This window comes from Taudactylus pleione, unplaced genomic scaffold (assembly GCF_031769625.1).
Source record: "Taudactylus pleione unplaced genomic scaffold, aTauple2 ptg000609l, whole genome shotgun sequence".
NCBI classification, from domain to species: Eukaryota; Metazoa; Chordata; class Amphibia; order Anura; family Myobatrachidae; genus Taudactylus; species Taudactylus pleione.
The window spans coordinates 4,466,079-4,478,538 of NW_028285011.1; the positions used below are offsets into that span (position 1 = coordinate 4,466,079).

The 12,460-nt window shown below is 45.7% G+C and overlaps 1 protein-coding gene across 1 annotated transcript in view; it reads left to right on the forward strand.

The window, feature by feature from the left end:
- VWA3B (von Willebrand factor A domain containing 3B) overlaps positions 1–12,460 on the forward strand; it is a 201,201-nt gene that overhangs the window by 43,031 nt on the left and 145,710 nt on the right. Inside the window, exons 12-13 of the mRNA XM_088454098.1 lie at positions 3,409–3,507; positions 4,536–4,718. Of these exons, the coding sequence (XP_088310224.1) occupies positions 3,409–3,507; positions 4,536–4,718 (282 nt within the window). The remainder of the gene's footprint in view (positions 1–3,408; positions 3,508–4,535; positions 4,719–12,460) is intronic.

Sequence of the window (12,460 nt, forward strand, 5' to 3'; positions counted from 1 at the left end):
GCTATTCCCTTGTTATTTCATTATCAATTAAGCAGGTAAAAGGTCTGGAGTTGATTCTAGGTGTGACATTTGCATTTGGAATCAGTTGCTATCAACTCTCAATATGAGATCCAAAGAGCTGTCACTATCAGTGAAGCAAGCCATCATTAGGCTGAAAAATCAAAACAAACCCATCAGAGAGATAGCAAAAACATTAGGTGTGGCCAAATCATCTGTTTGGAACATTCTTAAAAAGAAAGAACGCACCGGAGAGCTCAGCAACACCAAAAGACCCGGAAGACCACGGAAAACAACTGTGGTGGATGACAGAAGAATTATATCCTTGGTGAAGAAAAACCCCTTCACAACAGTTGGCCAAATCAAGAACACTCTCCAGGAGGCAGGTGTATATGTGTCAAAGTCAACAATCAAGAGAAGACTTCACAAGAGTGAATATAGAGGGTTCACCACAAGATGCAAACCATTGGTGAGCCACAAAAACAGGAAGACCAGATTAGAGTTTGCCAAACAACATGTAAAAAAGCCATTGCAGTTCTGGAACAACATCCTATGGACAGATAAGACAAAGATTAACTTGTACCAGAGTGATGGGAAGAGAAGAGAAGGAAAGGAACTGCTCATGATCCTCATCAGTGAAGCATGGTGGTGGTAGTGTCATGGCGTGGGCATGTATGGCTGCCAATGGAACTGGTTCCCTTGTATTTATTGATGATGTGACTGCTGACAAAAGCAGCATAATGAATTCTGAAGTGTTTCGGGCAATATTATATGCTCATATTCAGTCAAATACTTCAGAACTCATTGGACGGTGCTTCACAGTGCAGATGGCACGAAGCATACTGCATAAGCAACCAAGGAGTTTTTTAAGGCTAAAAAGTGGAATGTTATGCAATGGCCAAGTCAATCCCCTGACCCAATCCGATTGAGCATGCATTTCACTTGATGAAGACAAAACTGAAGGGAAAATGCCCCAAGAACAAGCAGGAACTGAAGACATTTGCAGTAGAGGCCTGGCAGTGCATCACCAGGTATGAAACCCAGCGTCTGGTGTTGTCTATGCGTTCCAGACTTCAGGCTGTAATTGCCTGCAAAGGATTTGCAACAAAGTATTAAAAAGTGAAAGTTAGATTTAGGATTGTTTAGTTTGTCCCATTACTTTTGGCCCCATAAAAAGTGGGAGGCACATATAGAAACCGTTGTAATTTCTATACCGTTCACCTGATTTGGATGTAATTACCCTCAAATTAAATCTGAAAGTCTGCAGTTAAATCACATCTTGTTTGTTTCATTTCAAAGCCATTGTGGTGGTGAATAGAGGCCAAAATATGAAAATTCTGTCAATGTCCCAATATTTATGGACCTGACTGTATATTTGTGAAGTAGGAGCATAGCTGAGAAGGGAACTTCCCATAGGTGCTCCCACTCCAGTGAAAGCTGCTTGGGGCAGTAATTGCAGTAATAACTGTGCACCCTGTGGAATCTCACTCTAGCACATGTATTCTGTCAATTTAAGTTAAATGATCAGTATATATAATACAATCTCCGCTATTGACTAATAATGATTCAAATTAGATAAAAGTCAGATCCTAGGTGTTATACATAAATAAGGCAGTGCCAATGAGCTGCCCCTTACTGTCAGATAGTGTATCACCGAAGTATTCCATTCCCCCAATGGGACATCAGTGCCCAGCGTGATACTGCCACTGTTTGCTGTTTTTCTCTCCATTTCAGTATTCCCCCGCAGGTTGGCCATGCCCCACTGGCACAGTTGAGTACAGGGAGGGGGCGCTACGACATGCACTTTCTCCGGGCGCCATGGTTCCACGCTACTTCTCTGTGTGTAGGTAATTGCTGCCACTGAGTGTAGTGTACCTGCTGTCCAAAAGCAGGGGTGGATGAAACAAGAAGTCTCTTGAAGCGCAAGTTCTTACACAGTAGCATCTAAGTTAATAAACCATAATACTTATTGTAGGTGTGATACTACAACTTTCTATAAGATGGGTAAACTGAATGGCTTCTAGCAGTCAGCAGATGATGTTCTATGTACCTGATTGGCCATCAGTATCCACTCATACACCCACAGAGTACAACCAAAGAAGTGTTTATTTTACCACAAAACCAGTTAGAAGAATTCAGATGAGGCCGTAAACACTTACAGATAATGACAAGTACCATTGTGTAGAGCCAGGGGTGGGCAATAAGCGGCCCTCCAGCTGCTGTTAAATTACACATCCCAGCATGCATTGCAACAGTTTTAGCATGGCCAAATAGCAAAACGGTGGCAGGGCATGCTGGGATGTGTAGTTCTACAACAGCTGGGTGGGGGGTGGCTCTTATTGCCCACACCTAGTAGACAGTATGGATTTCTTTAAAATTTTATGTATCTCTTGAGGCATCCACATATGGTCACTGGTGATTCTCCTGTATACTATATAAAGTATTAATTTTATTAATGTGGATGCTCCTGTGTTCTCACCAGTGGCGTAACTAGGCCGCACGTGCCCTGGACGCTGCCTGGCCCGGCGACGCTAGTGTGGACGGCGGTGCCCCTGCCCCCTGCTGCCGGGTCCGACCGGTGCACTATACACTAGAACAAACACACAGCCGCTGGGCAATACAATGAGCTCCGCCTTCCGTCTCCCGCAGTGGGTGAAGGGAGAGACGTCCTGATGTCTTTCCCATAGTACCAAGCGGGACGGGAGCAGTGGATGTCGGCAGGCGCAGGAACGGGAATTTGGATAAGTATAATTTTGTGTTCTGTGTGTTTCATGTGTAAGAGGCACTACTACTGTGGGCACTCTATAAGGGGCACTACTGAGGGCACTGTATAAGGGGCACTACTACTGGGGGCACTGCATAAGGTGCATTACTACTGGGGGCACTGCATAAAAGGCACTGGTACTGGGGGCACTGCATAAGGGGCACTGCTTAAGGGACACTGCTACTGGGGGCATTGCATAAGGGGCACTGCTACTGGGGGCAATGCATAAGAAGGGGCACTACTACAGTGGGCATTAAGGTGTATATGGAATGGAAAGGAATGTTCCCAAAGTGACGAGAAACGGTGGTGTCATGTTGACATGCCCCTTGTGGCGTGTGGCCATGCCCAATTTTAGTGGTGCATGCGCCTTTGGCACGGGCACTCACATGGGTGGGCGCCATTTTTCATCTTGCCGTGGGTACCAAATACCCTAGTGACGCCACTGGTTCTCAGATCAGATGTTTATCATTTTTGTATATTATGTTTTTATACAAAATTAATACAAAATAATACACCTTCAAGGGCTTTGTCCATTTACTATTTTGTAACTAATAGCTGTTGATTACTTGCTGTCAGTGCACAATATATTCTTTTTAAGGAGTGAGTTAGTATGATGTTTATTTGATTAGGAATCTGTTTGTTGATAGGTTGGCAGCTCCACAAACACCCTGAAGGCTCTCCAGGTTGCACTGTCTGACAGTAATACTGAGGCAGTTTACCTACTTACAGATGGACGTCCTGATCAGGTACTGACAAAAAGCTAAAATTAAATAAATGAATACATAACTTATTATATAGTAATAAAGTATAGTCTAACAAAGCCTACAACTGAAGTTCTAAGCATGTAGCCAATAGCAGAGAGCTGGCAAGTGTCACACTTACTGGGCTAGTAACTCTTGCCTGGAGCTTTAGCAGTAGGGTCTGGTTTTCCCAGGACAGGCATTTCTACTGGAAATATGTAACTCAGAGAGATTATTGTCTTAGAACTCAGTCTCCTGTTGCATCCGGAGCAACCACAATAGTGTGACTTATTTTTGGTATTTTACAGCATTTGACACCAATGAATGGCTTTTGAGTGACAGTGGGTATGTTTCCGTCTGCTCCTTCCATGCTCAAGACTGTACTTACTGCATAAGGAAGACTAGGCACATGCTTAGGACTGCTCTTTTCTAGGGGTAGCAGAGAAATGGTTGTCTTGTTTTTTTGTTTCTTTTCCTATTCTGTGTTTTTTTTTTTTTTAAGAGTCACCAACTTTCCCAGATGATCACATAGCTGTTGGTTAGAGCAGAAACATGTTGGTGGTGCACAGTTATGACCACTTAGACCTATATAATCTTGAAGGTAAATGTTATAGCCTACAAGTTGCAGGCACCTGCAAGTTTTTGGTGATTTAGCCTGGTGTTGCTTTTACTATAACTGCCGCTTTAAGACTATCACTCAATCACCAAAACCTGCAACTTGCAGGCTATCATATGTACCATGTGACCTATTTCTAAATTCCAAATGAAAAATTAATTGATTTTACTTTTTATTCTTATCCCTAATATCATTGTAAACATAATAAATATATTCAATTTGAAGATACAGTCGAGTTTTGTTTGAACATATGTGTTGGTGGGGAGGTCTGAAACTGGAAGTCACACCTTACTTTCAGTAGCTTAAATACAGTATGAGTTTTGATAGATTAGTGATGCTCCATTTATTTTAGTGTATGTTGTTCCTTAATGCAATGTTGTATCTGAAAAAATTATTATAATTTTTTTTTTTTTTATAGCCCAGTGAAACAATACTTGCTCATGTTAATATTGTACAGCAAATTCCAGTACACACAATTGCATTCAACTGTGATGACACAGAGGCAAACCGCTTCTTGTATCAGCTCTCCAGTAAGACAGGCGGCCGTTTCCACTCCTACTACAGTTACCGGCAGGACTCTGATTCCCCCCAACCTTTTACGGTAAGTTGCCAATTACACATAGAATTTATATTTAAGCAGCAATCCCATGAAAACATTATTTTTTCATTGTGACAGGTTATAAGAAGCCGCTTGGTAATTATTTTTTTTTCATTCCTTTGCTTATACAGACTGCTATAAATGATTGATATTAATGATTAATAGTTCTTCAGATTTCTACCATAGCAATTATAGTCATATGACTCATGTTATAGTGAGCAGAGAGGCTTTGGTACATACCTCAGCTTTGTGTGCGCTGTGACATCCTCCACCACATTCTCCCCCCTCCGCCATCCCATGTCATGCTGAGAGCCTATGGAGTCTATTTATCAAGCAGTGAAAAGTGAGGAGAAGTGAACCAGTGGAGAAGTTGCCCATAGCAGCCAATCAGCTTTCAAGTAGCATTTATCAAGTAGTCTATACAATAATAGGTAGGAGCTGATTGGTTGCTATGGGCAACTTCTCCACTGGTCCACTTTTCCACGCTTTTCATTGCTTGATAAATAAACCCCTATGTCTGTGTAGCAGGTCAACTATGTTAGTGTCTGGCAGCAATACTCTTCAGAAAGATTTACATATATGGCCTTGTGTGTGGGATTTAATTGAGAATTACTGTGTTTTTTTTCTTTTTCTTAAAAAGCGGCAGTATGGTATTTCGCAGATTCATAAAATGATGCAATTTTATTTAATTTTTTTTTAAAGAATTATATTTTTATTGAATTTTCAAGTATAACAGGGGATGAAAATAATGGAATACACAACACAGGTTATGTGGAGGTGGACATATAGAAAACAAAACCTACAAGTATAGCACTTGTTCCACAGTGAAACTAGAGAACATTCAATTACCCTCTCTAACATTAAATGTAAATTGGAGCATATTAAGAGAGGAGAGGGATTCTGTGTAGTCTCCAACCGGGCATCCTCCTCTCTAGCCGGGGGCCCAAATGAGTAGAAGCGGAGTCTACTGTGCATGCGCTGGTTTCCGGGCTAATGGCTCAGTGGCCATTTTCCCAGAGATTTTCCTACTGTTCATGTCCAAATCACCAGGAAAATGGTCACCGCAACATTTTGTTTTGTGATTTGTGCAGCGCAGCCAGTGCGGGTTTTGCGTTGTGGTCCCATGTGCAGGGGGACACCTGTACTGGGCCCCAAGATTCCCCTATACCACACCTGAAGCCCGGGAAGCCAGTTTTTCTTGGTGTTGCAGCCCTTGTTAACTTCACTTTTTTTTTTTTTCCATCTGAGCTGTCAGCAGTGAGTATTACCCCTCCAGCGGCCGCCACACTGGCAATGGAGTCAGTGACACTGGCCACCTCATTTGTGGGGAGCCAGGCTCATAGAGGCAGTACTGGCGGCAGGTGCACAGTTCTTTCTGTGCAACTGCTAGACCACCATAGAAATGGCTGCAACGGGGGAGCCATTATTAGGTGGTAAGTCACTGCGGTTCTACCCACCTATCACCCTTTGTCTGGTTACTGTTACTGGGCTCCCTGCCAAAGGCTCCTCTCACCTCCCACTACCAGATGCTAAGCAGCCATCTTCTAGCACTGGCCTGCCTGCCTGCATGGAGAGAGGACCTACTGCCTCCCCTATAACTCACGCTGTGGTGCCTGTTTTTTCTCTAATCCCCTTCCTCACCTATTGGTGCTGGTGGTTGGGAATATTGTGCCTGCTATATCTGTTCATTTTCTGAGCGCTTGAATTGTATCTGTGTGTCCATGGTTAGTTTACTTAACTTAACTTGCAGCACTGTTTAGTGTTAGGTGTGCATTACAACATATCACTGCCTACTTTATATAATCAGTTTAGGTGTTTATTATTTTCCTTAATAGATCTCAGGTTGTTATTATTTATAGTATCCAAATTTGTCTGATAATAATTCTATTTACTACTCATTGTAATTGTCAGCTCAGAGTGTGTCTGCATCACATTTATGCCTACATTGTTTAGTCAGTTTAGAAGTTTATTTTTCTCACTGTGTCTACTTATTTGTATATTTGTAGTCACTATACTGTACTTGGAGCCTACAGTGGCTTATTTCCACTTGACCACTTATTCCTTTATTCATGGTCTCTCAGTTCGGTGCTCTTTCCCACCTATCCATACATCACTATACTGTGGGCGAGGGCCGGCTCCAGGGGTCGGAGCACCCTGTGCCGGCCCTCTTGACAGCGCCCTATCTTCGCGCGTGGGCGAAAATGGGGCGTGGCCTAATTACCATAGGTAATGCCCCTACGTGACGTTATAAGCAGGCGTGACCGCCTCCAAATAACATCAGGCTGGGGGGAGCCTCACTAGCTGGGCTTCCCCCAGCTCCTCTGCCGTCACTGAATGGATGTCGCGCGTATATGCACAGCATCCATTCAGAGTCTCCGGGGTCCGGCACAGCTGCGACGGTGGGGGTTCCCAATCTCCCGATTTGACCACCCGCGGGCTCTTCGGCCCACGGGTGCAACAGCGGGACAGTGCTGTCCCGCTGAAATCGGAATGTTGGGGAGGGGTGCGCCCTCTATGGGTGGCGCCCCTGTGTGACCGCACAGGTCGAACACCCCTAGAGCCTGCTGTGGGCCTGATTCAGAGACAATTGTAATGCCAATATTTTTGCCGAATGAGCAATAGTTTGCTATTGCGCATGCGTGAATGCTAATCTGCGCATGCCCATCGATTGTATTGCGATAACTCTCATACATAGGAACCACTTACAAAGGTAGTCAGCGTTTGGGGGGTGGTTAGAAAACAAAGGCGTGTCAGACCGTTTAAATGCTGTTTTATGGGCATGCATAAATTAGCCATTGCGATCGCCTTCACAGCATGAGAGCTCTGCGTGTGAGGAGAGCTGCAGTGTTTGAGGCTGGACAGACTTGACTTATAAACTGCGTGGCTGTCCGATCTGCGTCGATGTTACCTTTATTTACACTGTTGCACGTCATCGGAGAGATATGAGAAATCAGCAGTGGGTGTCCCTATGCTCTGCTGTGCTTTGGAAGGCATTAGCGTATTTTAGCAACTGCGATCCATGAGTAAATGCAGTGCGATTGCATTACCTTCAGTCTCTGAATCAGGTCCTGTGTGTTTCCATTTACAGAGTCTTCCAAGGGAACCTCCGCAAAGACTTCCCAGGAGAGAGGTGCTCCTGTGCTGCGTGCTTCTACCTACAAAGTCTGGAATGAAAATTTTTCATATTAGGCTAAGGATCACACTCTCTTATGTGAACGGAGTTCTGCGGAGGCACAGGACAAGTCTCTCTCAAAAGTGGTGACCCCACAGGAACCTGCGTGGGCAGCCTCATTATCACTTGCCATGCTGAAATTGGCGACTCAGGTAGCAGTTTCCCAAACAGCTCCTTCCTCAACAGCGGCTTCAGGCGGACAACTGCCCCCTTCTCACCCTGCTCTTGGAGACCAACTCAGAACCAGCTTGGGTTTAAGAGTTGTCCCATTTGGTCCAGGATTTGGTGCAGGCCTCCAGCTCTCTACATCAAATGCTGGATCCCTCGGTTAAACGCAAGGCATCCCGAAGGGATAGTTCTATGCCTCTCCATTCATGTTATGATTCCCAGTCTGACAACTCCTCGGAAGAGGGTGAGTAATCCTAGACATCGGAGGTGGATTCTGCTTCGGCTCACGATAAGCACATAGCTCAAGTTGACGTTGATGCTTTGGTTAAGCAGTTAGGTCTGCTTTACTTATCAAGGATTCGAATGGCTTTGGAAGTGCCCCTCTTCTGAGACAATGTTTTTTTTACCCCTTCTGCTCAGCTGGAGGATATTTTGGCGGAAGCCTGGTTGCATCCTAATACGAAATTCATGGTGTCCAAACGGATCTTGTAATTTTATCCACTTCCTCCTAAAGATTGGAAAAAGTGTGAATCGCCTCCCTTGGTGGATGCCCACATTACTGTATTGGTGAAGTCACCCACGCTTCCTGTCCCCAATGTGTCCTCTCTCAAGGACCCCACGGAAAGGAAGTTGGAAATCTTCCTTAAATCCATTTTTACTAATTCCGGAGCTGTCTTAGGCCCAAGTCTCGCTTCAGCATGGGTTGCTAAAAGCTTTTGGTAACTGGGCAGATTCCCTGGAGGAGGGATTCCACTCGTATTTGACCTCATTTCATTAGTGGATACCATCGGAGAGGCTGGATCTTACTTATTTGAGCGAGGCCACTATTGATTCAGCAATCCTATGCTTTAAGGCACACGTTCTCAAACTCCTCAGGACTCCAAACAGTGCATGTTTTCCAGGTCTCCTCACAGAATTGCTAGTGAAAGATCCATCTGTGAATCTTTTAAAATGTGTCAGTGAGTAATGAATACACCTGTGCATCTGCTGGGTGACCTGAAAACCGTGAACTGTGTGGGGTCCTGAGGACTGAGTTTGAGAACCACTGCTCTAAGGTGTGGGCTCCCTCCGTGGCAGCTAGATGTGCACTATAGCTTCACTCCTGGAGAGTGGACAGCGAGTCCAAAAAGGCTCTGGAGGCTCTCCTCTTCTTCGGTGAAGTTCTCAAACTGGATAAGATTGTAGCCACGGTAGCTGCATCCAAAACAGCTTTTCTTACATCGGCAGCTCCGAGGTCCAAAGGATTCTCCTTTCGCCATAAAGTCAGGGTGAGAAGTCAGCCCTTTTCTAGAGTTCAGGGATCTTCTTCCAAAAGCCCCGAATCCAGAGGTCGTCAGGCCTAGTTGTGTCACCGCCAAGCCCCTAAACCAGTCAATAAGCCTGCGGCATAACAGGGACTTTTTCTTTGGAAACAACCTTGGATGCCTGTGTAAGGGGCATTGTGTCCCAGGGTTATTCTTTGACCTTACAAGTACACCCTCCAACTCAGTTCTTTTCCACTGGATTACTATTTGATGTTAGCAAGGCGGCTGCCCTTCGGACCTCCAGACCTCCATCAGGATTCTCTTGGCCTCTGATGTGATAGTTCCAGTTCTCCATTCTCAGAGGGGGACAGGTTTCTATTCAAATCTGTTCCAGGCTCCAAACCAGACGGCTCCTTCCAGCCCATCCTCAACCTGAAGACACTTACCCTGTTTCTCAGAGTTCTCAGTTTCAGAATGGAGTCGCTTCGCTCCATCATGCAGGACATGGAGGCAGTCGATCTGATGGACTTCTTGGTCGCATACTTATATGTACCTATCTGGGAGGATCATCAGCAGGTTCTCCAGTTTGACATCCTGAGGGACCACTTCCAATTGGACGCCACCACGAGGTGTTTACGAAGGTCATGGCTATGATGGCGGCCGTCCTTCGTCGACTAGTACCTAGATGGCCTCCTTCTGTTAGCCCAGTCTCCATACATTCCTCAGGAGCACCTGCGTCTCACCCTGGACTTGTTGCAGTCACACAGCTGGCTGATCAATTGGTGCAAGTCCAGCCTGGCTCTGTCTCAGGAAATGCCGCACCTGGGTGATCTTCTGCACTCCAGAGTTCAGAGTGTTTTCATTCCCAGGGACAAGCTCACATCCCTTCAGTCTCTCATCAAACTTTTTCTCCAACAGCGCAGAGACTCGTTACATTTCTGTATGCGAGTTCCAAGAAAATTGGTCTCCACCTTCGACATGGTAGAATATGCACAATTGCGGTCCCGGATGCTACAACTGGAACTTCCCAGACACTCATTCTATCCAGAAATGTCAGACATTCTCTCTTGTGGTGGCTCCAGTTGTCGCATCTCAACAAAGGTCGCCCATTCGTGATCCAGGATTGGGTTCTTCTAACCACAGATGCCAGCCTTCAACTCCTGTACCTCTTTCCTCTGATTACTCTTATTCCGCGGGTCCTTCGTGAGTTGACGCAGGAAGGTGTCACCGCTATTATTTTTGCTCCGGACTGGCCACAGAGTCTCAGTCTGTCCGTGGCACCCCCGTCTCCGGCCGGCTAGTGCCTTCATCCCAACCTTGGCCGGCTGGCTTTGATGGGGTGGCTATTGAAACCTCGATCCTAAAAGCAAAAAGTTTCTCAAATTCGGTTATCGTGCTCATAATCCTACTTCGGCAGAGATCTATTATTGTGTATTATCTGCTTTTTATAGTGTTGTTCTGGCTGCGGTCGGAATCCTCTAGTATTTCATCTTTCCAGGCTTGTCTTACTTACAGACAGGTTTGGATTTGGGCCTTCGCCTTGCTTTCCTGAAGGTAGAGGTGTCAGCCCTCTCAGTCTTATTTCAATGCAGGATAGCTTGTCTACCTGCTATTCAACTTTCCTGCAAGGAGTCCTCCACACTCAGGGCCTGATTCAGAGCCGCTCGTAAGCGGCCGCTCGTTCGCTCCGAGCGATGTTCGCACATCTGCGCATGCGTATGGGTCGTAATGCGCATGCGCCAACCAGTCAGTGCGGTCGGAAATTGTGTATTCGCAAAATAGTGAGTGCCTGCTAATTTGAGTGACAGGATGAGGCGTTTGTGGGTGGTAACAGGGGAAGGTACTTGAAAACAGGGAGTGGAGATCCGAACGCAGGCATGCCAAACGGTCAAAACGGGCATTTTAAGGGTGTGCATAATTAACAAAGCAGCATCATCGGCCACGTCACTTGGTTGTCTCTTAGCCTGAACTGTTCGCATGATTGCGGTAGGAAAATCCAACCACAAGCACTGCGAGCAGTTCAGACGCCTTTCGATGTACTCGATTAATCTAATAAATAGCGGAGATGACGTATGATGCGAACGGCCAGGGGGCGTCTTTACAAAATAGCGAGCACATTTTTCGTTCGCTCGCTCAGACATAGAGGCGTCAACAGACCGCAAAGAGCGAGCGCTCAATTTAAATAGCCGGCCCCTTTTTCTGAACGACCGTTCGCAAATAGCGTCCGGCTCTGAATCAGGCTCTCAACCCCCTTCGTCCCTCTACAAAAATATTGACCATTGTCTCACCACACACTTTCCTTGTGTTCCATCCTGACTGTGCTGTTCTCCGCACATATTTGGACTATCTCCCGAAAGTAGCATCACGCTTCCATATCAACCAGGAGATCGTAGTCCCTTCCCTTTCAACCTCAGATCCTACGGACTCGACGTTGAACATCGTCTGGGTTCTTCGCACTTAAATTAATGGGAGCGAGGATATTCGGAAGACGGACTCTCTGTTCTTCACGATTTCAACATGTGTGGCTGGCTAGCTTCCAAGCAAACTTTGGCTCGTTGGTTACGCCTTACAATTTATCACACCTATCTTTTGGCAAAGAAGCCCGTTTGTGGGGGCCTCTTGGACGGCTCATGTTACAGAGCAGCTCTGTAACATGGTCTTCTGCCAATACCTCTATTAAATTTGACAGCTTTGACACCTTTGCCTTTGTGGATGTGGCTTTTAGGCAATGAATTATTAGCACAGCATCCTCCCTTGTAGGTATAGCTTTGGGACGTTCCAGTGTCCCCACAGTGGATGATAGAAAAAACCTGGCTGGCTGGGGGTTCCACGGTTCTGGCACCATATTCTTGAGACGGTTGGTGTGTCTGGTTGTATGTGTGTGCGTGTGTGTCTGTGTGCTGGTCTTCTCTCCTCTCTTCCTTTTACTTGGGCTTGTTAAGAATAAGTGGCTTTCTGGGGTTCGTATGGCTTATAGGGGAGGAGGAACCTGTGCTGCTTAAAAAGAAGTTAACTCCTTGGTGCCCAGGCTCCTGCAGCTCACCATATACCCACTGACCCAGTGTCCCCATGGATTCAGGTAATACAATAATCCCCTTTTTTCATATATGTGCAGCTCACACATGAAGGTTTGAGGTTTATGAGGCCCATAAAACCCAAAC